Source organism: Mytilus edulis, chromosome 13 (genome assembly GCF_963676685.1).
Source record: "Mytilus edulis chromosome 13, xbMytEdul2.2, whole genome shotgun sequence".
In the NCBI taxonomy this organism is placed as follows: domain Eukaryota; kingdom Metazoa; phylum Mollusca; class Bivalvia; order Mytilida; family Mytilidae; genus Mytilus; species Mytilus edulis.
Window position 1 is genome coordinate 16,153,757 of NC_092356.1, and position 26,275 is coordinate 16,180,031.

Consider the following 26,275-nt stretch of genomic DNA (forward strand, 5'->3'; position numbering starts at 1 on the left):
CCCAAAGTTCCGGATCGCGTCAATAGAAGTATTAAAAAAAATTTCTTCAAATATAAAGCAATAAAATTTTCACAGTCGGGAGGATTTTCAAGGGTCGGTCGGTAAACTGCAAACAAACAATATTTTAATTTAAGCCCAATACTAATGTCTATGAGGAAATCAATTGTTATGTGCAATCTTCATGCGGATTTAAAATGAATAATGACCTCCCTTCACAGGAGCATCATAAGATAGGGGACAGCAACATTCTTTTAAGTTCATACCTGATAATCTGTTGCCACCAAATGGCTGTTGTCCTACTACTGATCCTGTAGATTTATCATTTATGTAAAAATTACCAGCACAGTCCCTAAATTTGTCTATAAGTTCTTCTTTCACTTCCCTGGAAAAAAAATGTTTGAATGTTGATATACACTTAACAAGGCCAACAATTGTCAATCTCTACTATCACCACATTCACTGTTGCAGATCATAGCTACTGTTGAATCATTATTATTCTTTGATTACAATTTATTTCACAGAAATCATAGATACAGGGGAACCATGTATTCAAATGTTTAAGAAATAACAAATGTTCTACCATTTGGCAAACATAATCTGCAACAACACAAGTTTTCCTCACTCTATGAAGATTGGTACCCACAGATTTAACAAATCCATTGTATATCATCACTCTTTTTTGTAATTGATTTTTTAAGTTTACTTTTACAAAGTATGGTTTTGACAAAGATTTACTCCACTACATGTTGTGTACCAGATAAGGTTGTCAGATGAATTTGTTTGTCTTTGTCTGTGTTTTTTTCCCCTGGTGATCTTCAGTAATTCGCTATTGTGCACATTATCTTATTTTTCTGAATTTCTAAAATAACAAGAATATGTTCAAAGTACACGAATGCCCAACTTGCACGATCATTTTCCATATTCAATGGACCGTGAAATTGGGTAAAAAAATCTAATTTGGCATTAAAATTAAAAAGATCATACCATAGGGAACATGTGAACTAAGTTTCAAGTTGATTAAACTTCAACTTCATCAAAACTACCTTGACCAAAAACATTAACCTGAAACTGGCACTTCAATTTTCTATGTTCAGTGGACCGTGAAATTGGGGTCAAAAGTCTTATTTGGCTGTAAAATTAGAATATCATATCATAAAAAACATGTACTAAGTTTCAAATTAATTGGACTGCAGCTTTATCAAAAACTACCTTGACCAAAAACTTTAACCGGCCGCGGGACAGACGAACGAACGGACAGACAAACAAACGGGCGGACAAACGAACAGACGCACAGACCAGAAAACATAATGCTACTCTACTATCATAGGTGGGGCATAAAGAATCTAACATGTTTACTTCTCAAAAGTACTTACAGGAGTTCATTCTGCAAAACGTAAATGGAAAAACAATTAAGTATTGTCTTTTGTATCAAAATACTAGAGTATTCTTCTGTTCAGTTTTTAAGAATTGCTTACCTTAACATCAACAAGCACATATTACATTGGGCAAAAAATAACATCACCTTAAACACTGAACTCTGAGGAAAATTAAAACAGAAAGACCCTAATCAAATGGCAAAATCAAAAGCTCAAACACATTAAACAAATGGACAGCACCTGCCATATTCGTGAATTGGTGCCAGGCGTTATCTAATGTAGAATTTATCGTAAAACGATCTTTTTCAGTTTTTTGTTTTCTGACAAGTTAAGTATCATGGATTAACCTATGCCCTACAAAAATATTGATTTTAAAAATAGCTTAAAAACTTTCTGGTACTAACTCATCTAAGGCAAAAATTGCTCCTGTAAGTGCAAATGGTGATGTCTCTTCTAGTATATCAGCTACTTCTTTGTACTGGTCATCTGGATATGGATAGACTGTCAATATAGGACCAAAAATCTCCTACAAAGTAATAAAAAAAAGTTATAACCGAAAAGACAAATATGCCATAAAAACTTCAGCAGTAATGAATGCAAAATAAAATGAAACAAGGTTAAGTTACATAAAAAAATGTGGATTTATTATTATTCATGATATAACAATTTTCGTGATTTTGCTGCTAGGGAAAAAATCCAATTTTTTTTAAAAAGTCTTATATATAGACATCTGCAAATCCAGGCAAATCAATGAAACCACAGTAATTCGTAATTTGTCAATATGAATTTCATGAAACAGACTAATTTGGTATTAGCAATTATAAAATAATTATTTTTTTTTACCTCTTTCATAATTTTATCTTCAGGATCTGTTGTCTCTATGATGGTTGGCTCCACAAAATATCCTTTGCTGAAATAAAGACATAGAATGAATCAACTGTGATTTTTAACTGGTGCTAGGAAAAATATTTTTTGGCCAACAGCATAAGTTAATTGTTTGAGACCAGAAAACATTGTAAGAGCAGGGGGGAAAATCAAAAAACAAAAATGTGTATATAGTACATGGATGCCCCACTCAAATATCATTTTCTATGTGCAGTTGATTTCAAAACTCTAATTTGGCATTAAAATTAAAAGATCATATCATATGGAACAAGTGTACTAAGTTTCAAGTTGTTTGGACTTCAACTTCATCAAAAACTACCTTGAACAAATACTTTAACCTGAAAATTTAAGCCTGAAGAGGGACAGACAGACGAACAGAGAAACGAAAAGAGGGAGAAACAAAAAAATGGACACACAGACTGAAACAAGAATGTGTTCCAAGTACACGGATGCTCCATCCGCACTACATTTTCTATGTTCAGTGGACCGTGGAAATGGGATAAAATCTCTTATTTGGCATTAAAATTAGAAAGATCATATCATAGGGAACATGTTTGCTTAGTTTCAAGTTGATCAGACTTCAACTTCATCAAAAACTTCCTCGACCAAAAATTTAACCAAAACTTTAACCTGAAACGGGACAGACGGAGGCACAGACGGATGCACAGACCAGAAAACATAATGCCTAAAAATGGGGCATAAAAAATAATGTCCTTAAATGGTGCTAAGAAATGGGGCATTAATAATTAAAATGCAAATCTGCTTTTTATGTTGTAAGGTAAACAATCTTAATTCTACTTTAGATCTTACCTGTCATCACATTTACCACCAGCTAATATTGTTAAATTTGGTGAAGATTTGGCATGGTCTAAATACGATTTATTTCTAGCAAATGACTGAAAAATAAAAAACATTTTCTTAAAGTCATATGAAACAAGTGACTGGTGAAAAATAATGTTTATTCAATTCATGAACCAATGCATGTATTTATCATAAACTTTGATAAGGGACTTTCTGATTGTATTTTCAACGGAGTTTGGTATTTTTGTGATTTAACTGCGCAGATTTTTAAAATTGTCATTCTTTCATTTGTGCTGATTTCATTTTTCATTTGCGCCGATTTTATTTTTTCTCCTAATTGCATTTACAGCTTAACACAGGTGAGTAATTACTTGTACATGTACTTTACCTTGAAAGTATATTGGTAAATTTTAGTAATAAACATTGTTCACTTATGTTTAAGTTTAAGTGAAGAAAATCCAGGCCGTTACTTATGTTAAAATGCGAACTCTAGAAATGCCCGCATCAGTAAGTAAAGCTAGAGATAGAAAAGATCGACTTTGTTATTATTGACAATTATGACAAATATAGAAGATACAAAATCACAAGAAAGGAATTTATAAATTGTGTTGCCTATACATACTCGGCAAGAACATATTTGTGGTTTTAATGTATTCCGTTTTTATGGATTTTAATGTAGTAACAAGATTTTTAATTCGTCATTTTAATATAAACAGAGTTCTTTTATCTTAGGTTTTTACTTTTTGGTTTAAAAGTATGTGAACATAGTGCGCTTGAGATCCTTCTTCCACCTCCCCGTGGTGAGCATAGGACAACAGTCATACACATGTTATGATTGACAATTTATATCATTTGTACAACTGGCTAATGGAAGAGGTTAATAAGGATGAATGAAAAATAACATTTACCCGTAATTTACCTGTAAAAAAATGAAAAGAAAAATCGGCGCAAATGAAATGCAGATCGGCACAAATGCAAAACGCCGGGTTATTATTTACCTTATCATCAATAACTGCAGACACAAAAGTCTCTACTTCCAATGGGGATCCAACTTGAATCTCCTTGTGTATTTTTAACATTTTCTCCTTTACTTCTGGCCACATGGATTGAGGGATATACATCCGAGAACAAGCTGAACATTTTTGTCCACCATATTCAAACGCTGACCTAATTGTTCCATTCACGACACTTTCTAAGTCACCTGACTTGTGGACAAAATGGAAATTTTTACCTCCACATTCTAAAAATATAACAAAAAATTTCACAACCATTTAGAACATTATTAAAGACAATGTCGTATATATTCAAAAAAAATTCATTGAAGTTTTTTTTAAGTATCTTTTCATATTTTGACAACGATTTTAGAGAAGCCATTCCACTGCATAAAAGAGCCAATCACTCTCTCTTACTTTTTCGATACATTTAAATTTGAGTTAATATTTAAATTGAAGCTTGCAAATTATAAAATTGTGTAAAATTGATAATATCAGGTAAAAATATGACATTATTCATAACTCAGTCCAAACTTGTATAAAATGGAGATATTGTTTTGACACCTAACAGATACATTTATGCAAATTTTTATTCATGAGCCGACCCAAATTATATAATTGTAAGGAAAGAGTTACAAAAGGAATATATATGTGGCTCCCTGTAATTCAGTGGTTTATTTGTTGCCATGTTACATATTTGTTTTTCATATCGTTGTTAATTTCTGTGTCATTTGTTTGAGAGTTGTCTCATTGGCAGACACACCACATCCTCTTTTTCATATAAAGTATATGTATGATAATTACCTCCTATTAATCTGGGATATGTTCTATATTTTTCTATATTATTAGCTACTTGCTTCCATAAATGTTGGAATGTTCTGTAAAACAAACATACTGTCAAGATAAGAGTCCTCCAGGGGAGATAAAAAGTCTGCTACATGTATCAATTAAATTGCATAATTTTAAAAGAGCATTAAAGGGAAACTTCGCAAAAAAATGAAAAATTGATATTATTTCCATTCTGTATAAAAATGTTCAAATTCATAGATATTAAAGTTTTATTCTGCTAGATAAGATATCACCATTGATTCTAAATTAAGAGGATCAATTCTCTGTGTTCGGCCATTTTGTCATCTTCTCCGATTCGAAACCAAGATATGTCTATAAGCCACAAAGGACCAAAACTACAGTAACCAGCTGATGTAGTCATAATTGCGTGTCAATATCTTTTCAATAGTACGGTTGTTTTATCCGACTAACTAACTTGATATATGGAACATGCTCTAATTTTTTTTTAAATAACCATGGTCTGTTATTAAACTGTTTATATTGGAATTAGTTAAAAAGTCAAAGTTCAAATCTTAAACATGTTAAATAAGTGTTCTTTGAAAATTTTTAAATGATTGTGTGACAAGTAACGCATTGTGCATTCTATGTTGCAATGATAAAAATTAATATATATATGAGAGGAGAAATACAATGTAGCTATTTGAATAAGCATTTAACATGTTTATTTAATGGAAATCAAATTTATAAAACATTTTCCTTTTTCATTTAGTTTCAAATCTAGCCAACAGATTTCTACAGGCCATGGAGATGAACATATCACAGAACTATTGGATCAGCTCTAATAGTGCCAGCTATCTTCTGATGAACTTTCCAGTTCTGACCAGGCAATAGCAATGGTAGCAATGGTAGAGATAATAGATGACATTTGCCCCAAAAAAATAACATTATGACATTCTTTCAAATCTTGATATGGCTAATTCAGTCAAATATCAATTCCTACTGTGGGAGAGCATTTTCAATTATAAAGAATTAACACTGAATTCTGATCAGAACTTGACTATGTTACATTCATATTGTGTGCTGTTATTGAATAAATGTAACTAAACTTGAAACTGGCAGTTGTTTTGTATATGTGCCTTTATTGGCTTTAAAAACAACATAACAGACCACTGTTTAATACAATAAAAGTTTACAGTAGAATATATATATATTGTTTTTTTATATAACCAAATTTGTATGTGAAATTATGAACATTACCACATTCATATATCTGCATCTACGTCACGCATTTTCACACGCTGTGTGAGGTGACACATCCAGGTATTCAAGCGATTTCCTGTCGGGCTTGCAAGTTCATGCATCATTTCACTTCTGAGGGTATTGATAAGTGTACACGGCCGATAACTTATAACTTTCCATTTAGAACTAAATTATACTCCATTCCATTGTCAAAACTTTCTTTACTATTTCAAGATGCCCAAAATACTTCCGTTACTGATTCTCGTTCTGTTTTGTATAGATTAGTTGCAATTATCATGGACATTGCTAACCATAGACTATTCAAACCCGTATCGACTACATCCAATAGTGAGGAAAAACGTTATTTTTTTAAGGTAGAATTCGCCAATAAAGGTTTAGATGCTATAAATATTAGCAATATTTTCCATCAAAAATCTGTACAAAAAACTATACCTGATTACTTCAAAAATAAAGCTACACCTGTTATTTCTTATACTTACACCAAGTCTATTGCATCCAAGATTTTCAACCACAAGAGAGTTTTAGAGGCTTTTAACCTCAAAGATACAAAATCCAAGCCTCCGGATTGCTCATGTGCATCGTCACAATACAATTACAGTCCAGCTGGTCATATTATTACTGGAGACCTTGGCATCGTTACCAATGAACAACTAAGAGAGTTGTTAGCCAAGGGACCAAAATATAGAATCCCCCAGCCCATCAACTGGAAAAAGAATTTCAAGTTACTGATGGATGCAGTTGAGGACTATGCAAGAAAATGGGTAAAGCGCGAACCAGACGAACCAGAACTGGATACTTTGTCTGAATGGATCAAAGCTATTCGATCATGCATTCAGAGGCGCATACAAAAACTACGATGTAATATGAGTACTAAAGTTTCTAACCCTTTCAAGAATCCGGAGGTTGTGGATGCTTTATCCTCTTTGCATGACAAATATGTCGTTGTTCCAGCAGATAAAGCCTCCAATAATATTGTCTTCATATGTAAAAAACATTATTTGCAATGTCTCACTACAGAGCTTGGAATTGATAAAACTACTGGTAATCCTACATATTCTTTAACATCATTTACCAAGGACGAAATTTTACAAAATCATAAATCTGTCCTTCTTTCTTTTGGTATCAACATCAAAGAAAACGAAGAAAACTTGCCTTCATTATACTGGATACCCAAATTACACAAAACTCCATATAAAGAACGATACATAGCTGGGTCTTCAAAATGTTCAACCAAACATCTTTCTAAAGTACTGACTACTATTCTTTCGACAGTTAAAGATGGGCTTCAAAAATATTGTGAGGAGATATATTCTACCAGTGGTGTTAACCAGATGTGGATTCTCAAAAATTCGAAAGATCTACTGCTTAACCTTCAATCACAATCTTTGCAATTTTGCAGCAACATAAAAACTTTTGATTTTTCTACGCTATATACTACTATTCCCCATGCTCAGTTGAAAGATCGACTACACCATCTCATAAAACAGAGCTTTTTCTATAAAAATGGAAATCGTAGATACAAATTTCTTGTTTTGGGTTACAATAATTCATATTTTGTGAAAAATCACACTGAATCTCCCAGAAAATATACAGAAGATGATATTATCAAAATGCTGGACTTTTTGATCGACAATATATTTGTTGAGTTTGGAGGATTTATATTTCAACAGACAGTCGGTATTCCAATGGGTACTAATTGTGCACCCCTGCTGGCTGATTTGTTTTTGTACTCGTATGAAGCAGAATTCATTCAGAACCTTCTAAAAGACAAAAAGAAAAAGCACCTTGCGAAATTCTTTAATTTTACTTTCCGATATATTGATGATGTTCTATCATTGAATAACCCATATTTCAGCCAATACTTACATCTCATATATCCAAGTGAACTTGAAATTAAGGATACCACTGATACTAGAAGGACTGCTTCATACCTTGATCTTTTCCTCAATATTGACGTAGATGGACGACTTCACACGAAAATCTATGATAAACGGGACGATTTCAACTTCCCAATTATCAATTTCCCATTTCTCAGCAGTAACATACCCTCTGCCCCTTCGTATGGTGTTTACATATCACAATTGATACGTTATTCACGTGCTTGTTCACACTATACGGACTTCATATACAGGAGTGTGCTCCTTACGCAGAAACTGCTCCAACAAAGTTATGAGGAGGACAGATTAAAATTGACACTCCGTAAATTTTATGGACACCATCACGATTTGGTGGATCCATACGATGTTTCGTTGACCAAACTAGCTAAGGACATTTTTACCACATGGTAGATTGTGTTTTGTCATAATGTCGTCTAATCTTTTAATTACCAAACGTGACTTATTCCCGATTGTGACTGTTTTGCCGAGTGTGAACTCGCATTACTATAAGACGTGGTACGGTACTTATACATCCCATATTCATGTATTTAGTTTAAATGTTTAATGTTATATTTGTAATTCTCATCGGATTTTGTCAAATGTGTTGACGTCTTTTCTATTATATTTCTGTGTTATGGTAAAGAAAATTAATCACCGCCTTCATTTATCAGATTTGATTTCGTTCAAAGTAATCAGTACGATATTTTACGTTTGAAGTTAGATTCATAACAAACCTGACATAGTTTTATAATATAGTTAATTGCTACCTCAGTTTTATATTAATAAGAATTAAAATGTGCTTTGTTATTAAATGCAATATCAGTATTTAGTTCTAATATATAATCTTAAATTAATCCTAATTCTAATGACGTCATTTTTTCGTCATTTCGTCATTTTTTGATGCTCTGTTTTACTAATTCTAATGACGTCATTTTTTCGTCATTTTTCAGTTTCAAATAGGACGTCACTTGGCGTAGAGGTTTAAACGTATTCGGATGTGTCTACTTTTGTGTTTCAAATGTCTGGTTATGTAAATGTATTTCAGTTGTTTCCTGTAATTAGTTAATACTTCAGCTTTATCATGTACATCTTTTGAATATTCATTTTATTAAATTTACTGTTTGCAAAAGTATAAATTACTCTAAATTATAGGGATTTTCTGGTAACTTAACGGAAAACCCTTGCCGTTTTTGGCACAACCTTTTTGATCTTTTGGTCCTCGATGCTGTTCAACTTTGTACTCGTTTCGGCTTTCAAACTTTTGTATCTGTGCGTCACACATAGGTCTTGTGTGGACAAAATACACTTCTGGCGTATTAAAATTTTGAACTTGTTGCCTTTTGTTGGCTGTTGTTCGTGTGATTCTTTGTCTATTGTGTTCTCCAATTTATTTATATTGTAGTCCTGTGTTGTCATTTTGATGTTATATTTCACATGGCCATAAAAGTGCGAGGTTTGGCATGCCACAAAACCAGGTTCAACCCACCATTTTTTCCTTTAAAAATGCCCTGTACCAAGTCAGGAATATGGTCATTGTTATATTATAGTTTGTTTCTGTGTGTATTACATTATAACGTTGTGTCGTTTGTTTTCTCTTATTTTTGAGTGTAAATTCACATTGCGATAAGACGTGTCACGGTACTTGTCTATCCCAAATTCATGTATTTGGTTTTGATGTTATATATATATGTTATATTTGTTATTCTCGTGGGATTTTGTCTATATGTGTTACATTTTAGTGTTATGTCGTTGTTCTCCTCTTATATTTAATGCGTTTCCCTCGGTTTTAGTTTGTTATCCCGATTTTGTTTTTTGTCCATGGATTTATGAGTTTTGAACAGCGGTATACTACTGTTGCCTTTATTGAACTATCAGGTGTATAATATACATCTTTGTCTTGCGTGTCCGAAAGTGATATAATATACTAGTCATTACTAAACTCATACGCTTGTTTATAAATAACATTTCTGGTGTAAAGAATATTATTTATAAAAATATAGATAATACCAAAAAAAAAAATTTGATGAAATAAAAATCTATTTACATATTTTTTCCAAGGGTAAATTTGGGAAAATGTAATATATAGTCGTTGTCAATAGTGAAGAACAGATTGGAACATACGAGAAACAAGAGGCTGTCACAACGACAGCAAACCGGATTTATTAACATTTATTTGTGTCCTGGCAATATCACAAGAACCATTACTGATGAATGGTGAAAGTGAAAATCGTCAATATCAAATTTGACCTCCATTTTGTCACCAGGATCAACATATTAAAATTTGAAAAGCTTAGATTGAATGATTCATGAGTAAATGCAACATGAATGGAAACGCCATTTTACGATCTTTCAAGAACCATAACTCCTGAACGGTAAAAGTCAAAATCGTCATTATTGAACTTGACCTCTATTTTGTCATCAGTAACAACATATTAACATTTCAAAAGCTTTGGTTTAATGGTTCATGAGAAAATGCATGGACACGATGGGAAACACCATTTTTCAATCTTTCAAGAACCATAACTCCTGAACGGTAAAAGTCAAAATCGTCATTATTGAACTTGACTTCCATTTTGTCATCAGTAACAGCATATTAAAATTTCGGAAGCTTTGGTAGAACAGTTCATGCATAAATGCACGGACACGACTGGAAACTCCATTTTTCAATCTTTCAAGAACCATAACTCCTGAACGGTAAAGGTCAAATTCGTCATTATTGTACTTGACCTCCATTCTGTCATTAGTAACAACATATTAAAATTTGGGAAGCTTTGGTAGAACAGTTCATGCGTAAATGCACGGACACAACTGGAAACTCCATTTTTCAATCTTTCAAGAACCATAACTCCTGAACGGTAAAAGTCAAAATCGCCATTATTGAACTTGACTTTCGTATAGTTGTCAGTAATAACATATTAAAATTTTAAAAGCTTTGGTTGAACGGTTCATGAGTTAATGCACGGACAACATTTGATTGCCGGCCGCCCGCCCGACAGCCCGACCGCCCACCCGGCCGCCCGCCGTACATCCCCAAATCAATAACTGACATTTTTGTCACAAAAATCTGGTTAATAAAATTAATAATCCCCAAGGAATGTGAATATTTTCCAGGAAAACTATTGAGTATCAAAGTTTCAAATCAATTTTGGGATTTATTTTCTTTCTTGATATTAAATAACAGCAATTTAAGAAATAAACTGCATGTCCGCTTTAGGGGTATTCTTGCAAGTAAATACATTCAAAAATAGGGAAAGATGACATAAAATTCGTTCTGTCTTTTTTTTAAACATCGTTGGTCAAATATCTAAAGTATTATACGTTGTGAGACAAAAACTATTTTAACAAGGACATTCCCCATTATGTATAAATTTTGTTGATGTTTTTCACACTTGAAAAGAATATATCTGTTTGTAATTTTACGATTCCATTCCAAGAAGATCCTTAAATTTCCTGTCAAATTTTTAAAACATCTTTTTTTTTTCAAATAGCTGAAGTATTCATGTGTTGTGAGATTTAAAATATTTTGATGAGAACATTAATTCCTAAATAGGCAAATAAAGATCGCTTTATATGGACTAAATTATATAATTGCAATTGTTAATTATCTGTTTGAAATATTAAAGGTTGCCGATTCTAATTTAAAATAGTACAATTTTTAGTTCATACACTCCTGTTTAGAAGGCTATTTTTATTTATAAATTTATTCAATTAAAGTATTTTATTGGTACAAAAGTAATCAGAAGTCATAATTCATTTAAAAGTGAGCTTATGCAAAATATAAAAACATACAACAGCTATCCAGTTATTGTGTGACCTTATTACTCTTGTAAATTAATTTTAATTTTTTTTTTTTTACATTTCTGTGTCTAAAACTATCACTGACTCCCGTTTATCATTCATACAAAATGTTGCTCACACCTGAAATGGTGAACCGTGACGCCTAGATTTCACTGAATGAAGCGGATCAAAAGATTAGAACTACATAATGCTAATCTTTTAATTACCTTGAGTTTAACTACGCATTCAACATTCACTAATTATAGGTTAGACATTACTTGGTCATGTGTTATGAAGATTTAAGCCCAAGGCGAAGCCGAGGGCTTAAATCTTCATAACACATGACCAAGTAATGTCTGACCAATTTAGAACATATTCACACTTTCGAGTGATCTAACACAACTATCTTTCCCCATTGTAATATTCAAACCTAAGTAAGAGTTCACTTTTTATAATGAACTAAATATAAAACATAGGTAGTGATCATTTCAATGGATGAAATGAAATAGCACTGACATAGTTTGTGAAGGACAAATTGTGTTTCTTCTGCTTCAGGTAAAATTTAACAATTGTATATCTTTAGATTTTTTTAATTTTAAAAACCAACACAATGCTATGAAAATCCCCTTTTTGAAATTTGATTTTTTTTTTTTATAAATATAAAACTATTTGTATGAATATTTGAATTCAGACCATTCAACATTAAATGCTTACTTTTTATTGATAAATTTAAATTATTGTTTTTCTCCGAAAACAATCCTTTGCTTTATATATCAGCAGTCTGGCAATGTGTATTTTTCAAAGAAAAAGAAAATAATTCTCTCAAATGTAAGGTATACATGGTATATAAATTAAACAAATATCATTTTATTTATTCTTACCAATTTTTTTTTTTTTTTGGTGTATTCTATATATGTGTTTCATTAAAAAATGCATGAAACTTTGCAAAATTAAAAAAAATGTATGCAGCAATGGCACAAAAGTGCCAACAGTATGTTTTTTTTTTTACATCCACAGCCACTTTGAAACTTCATGATTAAATCAAATTATGTGGAGTTATTCATTTACATGTGTTCTAATTTCCTTGATAGAGGAAAGAATAAATTTTATTGGATATCTGATTTTGTGGTATGCCAAAGTCTGCATATATGATATGATATCATTCTGTTCAATAATTTCTTTTAGAAAAGCTCAACAAAAAAGACAAGGTGATTGTAATATCCCGTTAAAAATGAAAACGTAGACAGTTAAATGGTTTCAGTCAAGTACTACAGGACAAGATTGGAAAAATGTGACAATTTGGTTTTTAGTAAGTACTAGGTCAATTGCAAGAATAAACCTCTGAGTTTAGTTGCTAAGGCTAATACATGAAGGTTATGCAGTGACCTGTAGTTGTTAATTTGTAAAAGTAGTAGGGTAAAAGTCATTAAAATAAGCTGAGCATATTCAGAGAAAACTATAAAAATATCTTAGGTCCCTCATAAAAATGAAAGAAAACCATTAAAAATTCTTCATTATTAAGAAAAGATACCTAACACTGCCTGTAAAGTTGATTCCTGCTAGATGTTTGGAAGCTGTGACAGTATTGCCGAAGACTGGTCCGTCTGCTGGTACAAAATTAATGACACCAGGTGGCAGACCAGCCTCACGGTATATTTTGTAAACTAAGTAATTTGACAGCATGGCTGTATCGGAGGGTTTCCATACTGTAACATTTCCCTGAAAGAAAATACATATTTTGTTTACTACACTTACAGAATTGAACTAAAAAAATAGTAATTTAAAAGTTTTAAAGTTATCTATAGAATTAAGCTGTTTGTGTGCATGTATGCCCCTTAAAGATTTTGACAGATACATTTTACCCATTTTTTTCAGCTTGTGGCTTTAAAACTTGATGCTGAAATTGTAAGACAGGTAATGCATGTATAGCAGTAGATGATTTCCCTGTTGAAGAACTTTTTCTCTTATCTAAGATTGATTCATTGGTGTTGTTTAGCACTACTTTCAGCACTCGTGATTGTATTGGGTAGCCTGGATATATATTGTTGGAGTTACTGGGGTGAACCACCCTACATCGTTTATACTTAATGTGATTGTATTGGGTAGCCTGGATATATATTGTTGGAGTTACTGGGGTGAACCACCCTACATCGTTTATACTTAAGATGATAGTATTGGGTAGCCTGGATATATATTGTTGGAGTTACTGGGGTGAACCACCCTACATCGTTTATACTTAATGTGATTGTATTGGGTAGCCTGGATATATATTGTTGGAGTTACTGGGGTGAACCACCCTACATCGTTTATACTTAATGTGATTGTATTGGGTAGCCTGGATATATATTGTTGGAGTTACTGGGGTGAACCACCCTACATCGTTTATACTTAAGATGATAGTATTGGGTAGCCTGGATATATATTGTTGGAGTTACTGGGGTGAACCACCCTACATCGTTTATACTTAATGTGATTGTATTGGGTAGCCTGGATATATATTGTTGGAGTTACTGGGGTGAACCACCCTACATCGTTTATACTTAATGTGATTGTATTGGGTAGCCTGGATATATATTGTTGGAGTTACTGGGTGAACCACCCTACATCGTTTATACTTAAGATGATTGTATTGGGTAGCCTGGATATATATTGTTGGAGTTACTGGGGTGAACCACCCTACATCGTTTATACTTAATGTGATTGTATTGGGTAGCCTGGATATATATTGTTGGAGTTACTGGGTGAACCACCCTACATCGTTTATACTTAATGTGATTGTATTGGGTAGCCTGGATATATATTGTTGGAGTTACTGGGGTGAACCACCCTACATCGTTTATACTTAATGTGATTGTATTGGGTAGCCTGGATATATATTGTTGGAGTTACTGGGTGAACCACCCTACATCGTTTATACTTAATGTGATTGTATTGGGTAGCCTGGATATATATTGTTGGAGTTACTGGGTGAACCACCCTACATCGTTTATACTTAATGTGATTGTATTGGGTAGCCTGGATATATATTGTTGGAGTTACTGGGGTGAACCACCCTACATCGTTTATACTTAATGTGATTGTATTGGGTAGCCTGGATATATATTGTTGGAGTTACTGGGTGAACCACCCTACATCGTTTATACTTAATGTGATTGTATTGGGTAGCCTGGATATATATTGTTGGAGTTACTGGGTGAACCACCCTACATCGTTTATACTTAATGTGATTGTATTGGGTAGCCTGGATATATATTGTTGGAGTTACTGGGGTGAACCACCCTACATCGTTTATACTTAATGTGATTGTATTGGGTAGCCTGGATATATATTGTTGGAGTTACTGGGTGAACCACCCTACATCGTTTATACTTAAGATGATAGTATTGGGTAGCCTGGATATATATTGTTGGAGTTACATGGGTGAACCACCCTACATCGTTTATACTTAATGTGATTGTACTTTTCTTTCCTTCCAATGTTTGGACAGTTCGTACCAAGAGAATATTTGTCTTTTGTCATAAGTAAACTACCTATATACAATGTACATACCATTATTGCTGGTGATTGACATAGATTGCCACCAATTGCTGTGAAATTAAATGGACTAATGGCTGCCCAGAATCCCTGTCAAAGAGAGGAACCACATTTATTATAAAACACATAGTAATTGGCCTTAAAAGTAAGATTTAAGTTGAAAATATTGGAATCATGCTACAATATATATCAAAGATTTTACCATAAATTTCAAGAAAGTAACTTATAATAAATTTATTCTCTCATTTCCTCAGCAATTAATTTTTATAAAGCAAGAACTTTGAAAATTATTAACACTTTTTCTTGGTCTGGCCAATATTGTACGTCTTTGTTATTTGTCCCAAAAGTAAATTGCTTGTTTAACCCCCTAAATAATTTGACATAAGCTTTACAAAGATAATTACATCTGCACAATAGTTTTCTTACCTCCATTCCTCTTAAATTCTGAGAATTAATTGTCTCAAACGCAGATGGACTGAGTGGCTGTTGTGTTTGTAAACTCTACAAATAAATTTAAAAATTAACCAATCAAATTATTGGACATGTAACAATCTTATTACTAGCAAATCAAATAATGTGTCATTCTAGTCTACCATAAAACATTCTAGAAATATTTGATGAGGGTACTAAGTTTTAAAAGATCAAGTTTTAGGGTATAGCTACAAATCTAATTCTTTAAACTAGTTCCATGACATAACAATCTAGTTAATATTATCTGCAAGCTTTTAAAATGTGCTATATTAAATGGCTTCTCAGTGTAAATCAAAAATAAAGGCAGTCATTGTAATAGAAATAAGATTTTATTCAGGAATTTGTGCAATATACTAAATACTTATGGTGCAAACATGTATCTTGAAAAAAGTGTCACTAATTTATCATTGACACAAACCAATATCTCTAATTTACAAAACCTAATAAATAAAGAGTATATTATATTTGTGATATCTTATTATTCATTTTATTGCTAAATTTGTGACAGGGTAGATTTTGCAAAAACAAGAACTCGCATTTTAAATTTATATAACATTTATTAAATGCAGTATTTCTTGAAATTGCAATAATTAAACTCACATTTTTGTCCATTGTTCTACGTGCTCAACAACTGCAAATAAATATGTATGCAAAAATCTCTCAAGTTTTCAGTTCAGCATAAAGTTGCATCTTAACTTGTTTCTGAATATTTTCTCATGCACATTTTCTAGAAACCTTTTCTCCGCTGATTTTGTTTTAATATTTATATGATTCTGGGGGAAAATTTATAAGTATTTTTTTCTAAAAAAAAATATTGTGTTCATCTGTGTGTCCAAATGTATGATAGTATAAAAATAAGATGTGGTTTGATTGCCAATAAGTCAACTATCCACTATAGACCAAATGACACAGAAATGAACACAGTGTTCCAGCTAGGATTTCAAAGGGATTTTCAGAAGCCAATCATGGAAAGGGCACTTTAGCATGTTGACTGATGATTTAAAAAGGGCCTGTCAAACATTGTCTTATATAAACAGCATACAAGTTTTGAAGGCTTTAATCAATTAAATAATTATTTTGAATTGACGAAACTACAAATACAGTACCCTTCAAGAGTACCAACTCTCCCACACCCTACACCGAGGAAAATGTCGGAGCCACTCCGAAAAACTCCGATATTCCTCCGAAAATGTTGGGAGGAATTTGGGAGTAATCTCTCCCAAAATCAGGTAAATGTTTATTGTGATAACGAGCTCACTCTCTACACCGAGGAATTAATTGCCCTTATCCTACTTTGATCTATACCGGCACAAGACTGAATGGGTAATTGGATTACCTGACAGGTAAAGGTTGAAGTAATAAAGAATTATATTTCCGGTCTACTGTACCAGTTTAAGTGTCAAACAGGTGTATAATTTTAAATGTCTTTAATACTAATTAAATTTCATTTGTGGTAATAAAAACTAAAGTCAAAATATTTTCGTATTTTTTGTTAGCCCATCTAAAAATATCTTAACCTTAATGTACTTGCTTAAAAAAAAAAACGATTATAAAATATAGCGGAATATGTGAAAAACAAAATATTCTACTTCAAAGTTAAAGTCTTTATTTAAAAATTATAAGTCTAAAAGTTTTAAATATGCAAGTAAAAAGGAAAATTTATTCACCATTCATTAGACAAAATAATTGCCCCGTAATAATTGTGTAAATCTACGGCATTTTCTTTTTACGATTATCTAATTGCTGGAATGAATAATTAAAAGATTTAAAAGCAAAATGTTGTTGTTAATTCTTTCAATTGTATTCAAGTTTTATAAAAAATGAAAACTACTTAATTTTGACCTCGATGTCTTCACCAGTAAATTAATATTTTATTGACGAAATGAGCATACTTGTGTAGAAATAACCGGAAACTTTCGCTAAAATAATTTGAGCAGTTAAATAAAATTACGTGTTTGAAAGTTTTGTATATTCAAGTAAAAAGGAAAAGATTATTCACCATTCGTTATGCTTAACAATTACGGCATTTTCGTTTTACGATTTGTTGGCAGTACAGCAGAATAATAATACATTTCCGTTACAACAGGAATACTTCCAGCTGCATTAATTCAACTTTGTTTAATATTAACTTTCGCACAATGAATGTAAATTTGTGTATTTTCAACAAAAGATTTTAAAAACAATTATTTGCTGTGCGAAGACAATTCCACGATACAAATCTCAGTTATCAACAGTTTGGGTTGAACTTGAACTTGACTTACTTAACAATGTTAAATGCTAAAAATAGTTAACATCAATGTTATCCACAGCACGAGTTTTTTAAAGGGCGGGAAAAAATATCGCGTACTAGTAAACTCAGGTGACCTTTCTGGCCGACCGTGGGAAAGTCCATTCAAGGTTTCTAAAGTTGCAGAACGACATTTTTGTGCAATCGTATTGAGGCTCCAGAAGGTCCTTTATCGGGAAAATATAATTCTTATCCGAATAAACGTGAACACATTTTTAACTTTTTGAATTTTAATGTTTTATCTTTCAAAAAAGAAAGTACATTTATAGTTACATGTCCATGGTCAATAATATAGATTTACAGTTGGTGATGTATTAATTGAAATTATGATGGAAATTGTCCGGGGTGATTGATTGTATTCAAATGACAATAATCATGATAATACGATAAAGAAATGCCAATTGTAGGCGGTTGGGAAATTTTGAAAATAAAATGATGACTGATTTAACTGGAATGGGCAATTATGAGGTTTGATAAATTTTATTAATAATTAAAGGATTAGTGACCTATCGGATAGCGATAAGCGGATTACTTATCATCACAACTTTTAACATCTTTTGTTAACGTAAAATGATTGAGCGTCATAAACTTGTCAAACACCGGTAGAATTATAGTACATTTATTATATCATTAATGTGAAAATATTTTTCACGTTCCAAATTCAAATGACGAAATTGATATAAATACTTTCGTCAATTTGAAAACCGTTCCGTAAAATGTGAAAATGACGAGCACTATCAATATCACTTGAAATTATTTCCTTTGTCAACAGAGTTGTCATTTAACAGTTTCTGTTCGTAATTTGAATTATTCTAGTCTGTATAAATGTACCGAGGTGGTGAAACATCATATTTTACATTGCTTAATAAATTAAGTTTACTTGATGATCCGATGAATCGGGTTACCGAAAAAACAACATGATTTTATTAGCCAGTTGATTTTTTAATAATGAACAATTAATGCGCTGATATTGCTTATTGAATAAGTTATAAAAGAAACTAATTGTGGCAAAATCGTCCTTGCTGAAAGAACACAGTTACACAATGTATGACCTGACCGGACTGTAATAGAAACACAAAATAACAATTTTCTTCATACTTTTTCGTATGTACGTTCTATTTTAAAGATAACGGCATAAGACACAAATATAAAGGATAATAATTATCTTATTCTAAATGATATTGTCACATCTTTATCTGTCAAAGAAAGGAAAACATTTGTTCAATTTATAATACCGTGATTTTAAAGCACACCTGTGCAACCAAGATCGATTAAATGTTTAAAGGTAAATTATCTGGGTAATCCAATTATGTTGTCACGCGTCGTTAATTTGAAGTACATCCGATGGGCAATAAACCAATTAACAGCCACGCGGTGTTGGGAGAGAATCTTTGGAGGATTTTAGGAGTGAAATCCGCGGTACTCGGTGTGATTCCGAAAAACACGGAAATCGGAGAAAAAAGTTATCGAATCGATATTTTTGAAGAGTACTGTACATCTATGGACAAACTTAACTGCAAAATGTAGTCTATAGAGAAATATTGAAATTGAAATGCCAACTGACTAGTTTTACTTGGAAAAATAATTGTAACGGTACCAGTCTTTTTTTATCTTTCAAACTTATTTAGCTTGAAAACAAGTTCATGGACCCCTCTTTTTTAAAATGCCATTTGGTTTGATTACGTGAGAAGATTATGTGTGCCAATATTCAAGAAAACGTAAATAGTGCAATTAATTTAAATTTGATAAATATACAGCAAAAAAAATATGTTTTTTTTCTACATTCATGAACATTTGATAAATGAGTTATTTCTGAATTAAAAATGTATAAATTTTTAGGATACTTATAAAATACAGAAATTACAAATTATTTAACAAAAATCAATTTGTGTTTGTCTTTTAAAACAAGAAAGTTATGCCTTTCTTTGGAAGTGAAAATATGGCCACAAATCTGAATTTTGAGCAAATATACAAAATTTCAACCTCATTTTACTCAAAAAGTAGCACATAAAGGTATATTTTTTATTACATATTTGAATTAATCAGGTAAAAAATAGTCTAAATGGATTTTTTTTTTTTTTATCAAAATGTAAATACGGAATCAAAACTGTATCGTATGCCCTTAAAGTGGCACAGGGCAGCAGTTGAAAAGGGCAGGTGAACCACCTTGTGAAAATGATCAAGCTGGAACACTGATACAACTATAGGTCACCAATAGCCTTCAACAATGAGAAAAAACCCATACCACATAGTCAGCTGGAAAAGGCACCAAAATGACAATTGTAAAACAATTCAAATTAGTAAACAAATGGTGATTGTTCAAACAAAAATAAAACAATCTGTAAGGCATGGTTCTAAAAATAAGCATAGGTTTTGGTTAGGCTTACTAATAGTAAGTTACTATTTCTCTATACACATATTTTCAAGTATGAGATCTTACCAATGCATATTGTACATTAAATCTAAGGAAATCTATCAATTCACAGACTGCATCAATTTCAGCTTGGACAATATTCTTAGCCTGAAATAAAAAAAAAATGTTTAAAAAAAGAATTGCTTTTTCATATTTTTTGTCATTTCAAAAAGTTAAAAAAGGAAAATAAGTTTTATAAATATATGTACCATAATTCAATTTATTTTGATGTATGGTTAATTTGGTGGTTTTCACAAAAATGTAGCAGTTAAATTATGGTACTAATGTTATTATCAAATCACTGCGATTGTATTTTTTCTCATCATATCATAATATAATATTGAACCTTAAGATGATGATTAAAAATCTTTTGGTAAATGTCTTTGTTTTTTTTTTAATTTTGTCACTTTCATGTGCATGTTTGCACCAAATAAACTGAAATATAACTTCAACCAAGATATCTGAATTTACAGTACTATAAACATTATTAAATATTTCACGGAGTTGTCTTCTTTATAAAATATAGCAAAATTCATAAGTTTTCATGAAATATAACAAAATTTATTGTTCTTTATAAAAATGGAAAATTTCCTTTTTCATAATTCTAACATGATTTCATTAAAATGCTATTTTCTATATTAAAAAAAAAACTGTTTACACTATTTTAAAAAATATCTCTTGTAATATTCTATGAACTTCATAGATTTTTTTTTTTATACCTGGCCCATCATGGTTGTAGCCATCAAATCCATTCTGTATTCTTTACTCATCAAATCAGCTGCTTTGAGAAAAATGTCACATCGTGCTTCCAGTGGAGTTCTGTCCCAAGCTTTTCTTGCTTTTAAGCTATTTTCTATGGCTTTTTGTACAAGTTCCTGAAATGGTATAAACATAAATGTGCTTGTACAAAATGTAAGCACTGAGGGTAAAGATTGCTTAAATTATCAGTGGAAGTAAAATTAAATATTGCATTGTTTAAAGCCTTGGTTGATTCAACTACATTTCCATACAAAGGAAGATAACTCCAATTTTCAAAGATGACTTGAACAATAACATTATTTATATTTTTAGAAGTTGAACAGATATTTCATTTCTGAGCCTAGCAAAACTTATGTAATTCCTGACGGGTGTGAGAAAAATCAGTTCTCGGCAATTGATTGGTTGAAATTTAATTGTGATGTTAAATTTTCTTGTTTTCTTCCGAATTCTCTTATTGTGACGTCATGAAAAAGGCGACCATGCCTGATGATGTCACATTAAAAGTACACAACTTTCCTCAAATCTTTGAAAAGGAAGGATAAAAATCATAAGAAAAGCAGGTTCCACCACTGTTACTCATGTATTATGATATTTCTCCACTCTCAACAGTTAAATTTTAATTATTTAAAAAGCTTGGCAGGCCTTGCGCTTTAAATATTAAAGTTTCACTGTCTCAAGTGGAGAAAAATCGTAATACACTTGTTGCAGTTGTGGAATCTATATGAAACTTGAATCCCATACTTTGTGTATTACATCAGAGAAGTGAAATTAATGGGTTTTGTATCTCCTACAATTTTGTCATACTTTCCTTTGAGACACAAGTGAATGGCACATCTTTCATATTAAAGTAGTTATTTAATCTTGTGAAATTTGAAACATGGAACAAAAACATATAAAGAACATATATATAACATACACAATTCACTACTAGTCAGGGGGAATACATTTACAAGTGTTTTTATTTACCTTTACAGGTGAATAACTGTAGTGGTCGAGTTTATATATCTCTTAGTCTTTTCTGCTTTTTTCTTAACTTTTGCTTTACCCTACACTGCTTTACACGAGTGTGTGTGTGATGGTGTCAAAATATATAAAAATATGTCTTTAATATTCATAATTATATTATTTTAAGGACAAATTGACATTGTCACATTGATAATCTCATTTGTCTGTCTCATTTATCTGCTCATTTAAAAACCTCCAAGGAGCAATTTTTCAAGGCCTTGCACAATTACAAGTTCTTGAGATAAAGAGTGGAACTCTATTAAATTTGAAAGTTTTGCAAACAAACAAAAAAATAGAAAGGTATGTTTAAACCTCCTAAAACTAGGGAATTTAAGCTGTTTTGAAAACAATACTTGTATTTAAGTTTTTAAATACAACTTAAAACTTGTTGTGATTAAGGGGAGATAATTCAGATCTCAAAATTAAAACCTTAAACATTTACCTAATATTACTTAAATCTTTTAAGAAAATAAACAAGACTTGTGTGTATAATACCCCTGACTGATTGTTATCAACTTACTGGTGTGGCATTATAATATTTAGCTATCTTTACTTGGTGGTCAAATGGCTGAAAAATAAATAATGTAACTACATTGAAAACATGTACTATATATTTCAAACTTTTAAGCAATATTCAAATAATGATATATAACTGTATTATTTAGTAAAATCAAAGAGTTAAATTTGATAAAAAGCACTATTTTCAATAATGGATTTTTATTTGTAAGAGGCACCTCTAGAAGGACTTTACTTAATTTACAATTCACAGTTGCGTGTGTTGGCCTGTATGGTTTCTTCTTTGTCAACTACAATCATGACAAGGGACCCATTCTGCCAAATAACTGTGTGCTTTATTATATATTAGAATTTCATTTCCTATTGTTTCTGTAACTTCATGTTTTTTTTTCAATTTTGATGTTACTGTCAACTTTCTGTTTAATTCGTTTAATATTTGTCTATAAACGGTTTTAATGCCATGAACATGATGAATGAAGCTTGCTTATTGTTGTGAATGACTGTAAATTGTAGAAGTGTTTAGTGTTCCATAAATTACACACTTCTACTTGATATTTGATCTCCTTTGTTCTAAATTCCTCGTCACCAATAACAATAGGAACATCCTCTGTGCTGGAGCTGTACTTCTCCAGAGTTTTTAGCAAAGCTTCTTTCTCTTCACATCCATCTTCATAAGATAGTACTGGTTCATTGACAGCTGTATAAGCTGTTATAGTTTGTATATGTCTGTTCTGTGCAGTTGAGGTGACTTGTGACACCCGACATAATCTGAAAAGTATTTTTAATTCAAATTTATAGGACTCATAGATTATCTGAAATAATATTTTCAAAACTGCAGATGAAATGATGCATTGTATATTATTTTATGTTTTTTTTTTTTTTGTTGATGTTCTATTTGTGCTGTCTTCTCTCTGAAATAAAAGTTGTTTTCACTTGAACAGATACATGTATGAACTATTGAATTGAATGCTATTTACTCGACAAAAGCAAGTGATGTTAAAGTCATAAGAAACGAGTGACTGGTGAAAAATAATGTTCATCCAATTCTTGAACCAATGCATGTATATATCATAAACTTAGTCCTCTGTGCACGATTTTGTTATTTTTTACGAAAAATTTATCGTATAATCGTCAATTTTTTTTTATCTGTCTGTTATGATTTAACAAATATAGCTACTCATTAAATGCCGTGTTTTGAAGCCGAAGTTTACCGATTGTCACCTTATAGTAAATAATCAACAAAAAGCATGGGTATTTAGCACATCTTTAACATATACAATCAGGTAATTGTTTATTTTAATGACAGATTCATGCGTATTGCTATCACCGGATTTTTACGAGGAGGGTCACGCTTAGGTCACTATGCATATGGAAAATATGTCGGCGAATTGCTTCCTGGCAGCAAGCAATTAAAAATAAATAAACTTCTTCTAAATGTGGACAAATTAAAGAATGTTCCTCAGAAAAAAAGTATATGTACATAAGTTGTATAATGAAAACTATCCATTTAGCTTTAAAAAAACATATGCATATTTTTTTTTAATTTGAGGTTTCATATGACTTTAACATATATTGTGTAAGGTTTTTTTTGTAAAATTTTGCTGAACACTGTACAAATGTATGTTTGAATGTATGTAATTGCTTTTACAAAAAAAAATGAATGCTTGTTATATGTCATCCAAAATATGCTTATCCTTTCTTAATTTTCCATTTTCTTTTTTGTCCATAAAATAACACACCAACGGCAAGATGGTGTGTCTGCTAACATACCATACATTTTTGTACAGCCTTGAATTGGACACTTTCTATTGTGATACAAAATATCAAATTCATACATGTTATTACTTCATGTACATCAATGAGGCCAAATAAAAATGTTGTGTTTCCAGTTGACCTATTTACCCATACTTTGACCTTCTATCACTTTACATGCTTAACTTTTTTGAACCCTTACTTTACTTAGTAAGCACTGTTTTAGACAAAATTGGCTATAGTCCTCTATACAATTTATATTCTAAATAAATAAAAAACATTAATTTTGTATGTTTACATTTTTTTAATCTATCTCCTTTTAGTTTATTTGTTTAACAATGTACCTTGAACCACACAAATTATTTATTTGGCCTAAAATTACTTATACAGTTTATTATTTCAAGTTGTCTGTTTCAGACTGACATTACTGATACATGATGATGTAGGTTTCAGAAGATTTCTACAAAGGTCAATATATAGAATGAAAGTAATATTATTCTTTTCAGTCCACTGATTTTACATTAAAGATGTAACAAAGGCTAGAATGAAAATGACACTTTAGAAACAGGAATATGATATACATATATATATCTAAATATTGGATATTATTTCAGCTACATTTGTAGTAAACTAGCACATTTATTTAACATTCAGTTGAAAAATACAATTATCTTCAATTTTTATAAAACCAGTAAAGGAGAAAGATATTAACCATGTTAAAAATTCCATTTTATGGTCCTTTAATCATGGAATTTGAAAATCAAAATGTATTAAAAATTTATCAAATATGATTTTTCAGATCTATGTTAATACATGTATGTCCGTCATATATAAATATTTCTTTTTTTTTTTAAATTTTGTCTATCATATTTCCATTAATATGCTTCGTTGCTAAAATATAAAGAAAATGAAAAACAATAGGCAAAAAATTTAAAGTTTGAAAACAAATCTTAAACATGTTAAATGTGAATACAGAAATGATATTTCCCCTCCCCTCCCCCCCCCCCCCCCCCCCCCCCCCCCCCCCAAAAAAAAAACACAAATAAAGTCAGACCCTCAGATAGACATATCTATCAGAGAAACTCGAGGAGAGAATTCCTTTTGAGTATCAATATGGAAAGTTTTGAAAACAAAAACTTTCGAAACATAATTTCATTCTATGAAAAAAAAATATAGCTGATTTATACATGGGAATTTGGATGTTCCCCCCTTTTTGCAAAATGGATTTTGTGGCGAACTGTCAACATTAAGCATAATTTATGTTATTAAATTGTAAATTTTCTTACCTTTTAATACTTGATAATACAAGGCGCGTCTTGGATAACATTATTACAATAATTTTTTTCTTGGCAACGTTTTCTTCTGCACAAATTGAGCAGTCAAGGTCAATGCCGAATAACTGTTTCCGTGATCTTGATCCGTGTTCAAACTTTACAACAATATAGTTCTTACCAAAATATTTAAAATGTAGTTTGTACAAGTTGTTCAGTTGAATTTATGAACAGTTTAATAATTTATTTCTAATCATAGGTTTAATGAGTCTTCAAAAGAGGATTTGTTTTATTGAAAAATAACATATATTTAACGAAATCATTACGCCTATTTTATAGGTGTGTAAAAATAATCCAATCATTCTTCTCGTTACAAATAGCCTGGTTTCTCGCTTGAAGAAAGAACCAGTCCAAGATGGTATTTGTTTTAAGTAATTTTAAATATGATCTTTCTAACGGAAATGTTTTTTAAATGGAATAAATCTTAAGCATGAAAACATTTTGAAAAAT

General features: G+C 31.2%; 1 protein-coding gene across 1 annotated transcript in view; it reads right to left on the reverse strand.

The window, feature by feature from the left end:
• Positions 1–25,929, reverse strand: part of LOC139501118 (delta-1-pyrroline-5-carboxylate dehydrogenase, mitochondrial-like) — a 40,415-nt gene extending 14,486 nt beyond the window's left edge. The window contains exons 1-14 of the mRNA XM_071290100.1: positions 25,781–25,929; positions 23,285–23,510; positions 22,747–22,794; positions 21,182–21,337; positions 20,490–20,570; positions 15,718–15,792; positions 15,307–15,381; positions 13,289–13,476; positions 4,859–4,932; positions 4,061–4,302; positions 3,072–3,157; positions 2,220–2,286; positions 1,781–1,902; positions 264–382 (exon numbers count right to left, since the gene is read on the reverse strand). Coding sequence (XP_071146201.1) covers positions 264–382; positions 1,781–1,902; positions 2,220–2,286; positions 3,072–3,157; positions 4,061–4,302; positions 4,859–4,932; positions 13,289–13,476; positions 15,307–15,381; positions 15,718–15,792; positions 20,490–20,570; positions 21,182–21,337; positions 22,747–22,794; positions 23,285–23,510; positions 25,781–25,821 — 1,600 coding nt within the window. The 5' untranslated portion in view covers positions 25,822–25,929. The remainder of the gene's footprint in view (positions 1–263; positions 383–1,780; positions 1,903–2,219; positions 2,287–3,071; positions 3,158–4,060; positions 4,303–4,858; positions 4,933–13,288; positions 13,477–15,306; positions 15,382–15,717; positions 15,793–20,489; positions 20,571–21,181; positions 21,338–22,746; positions 22,795–23,284; positions 23,511–25,780) is intronic.
• Positions 25,930–26,275: the final 346 nt, after the last annotated feature.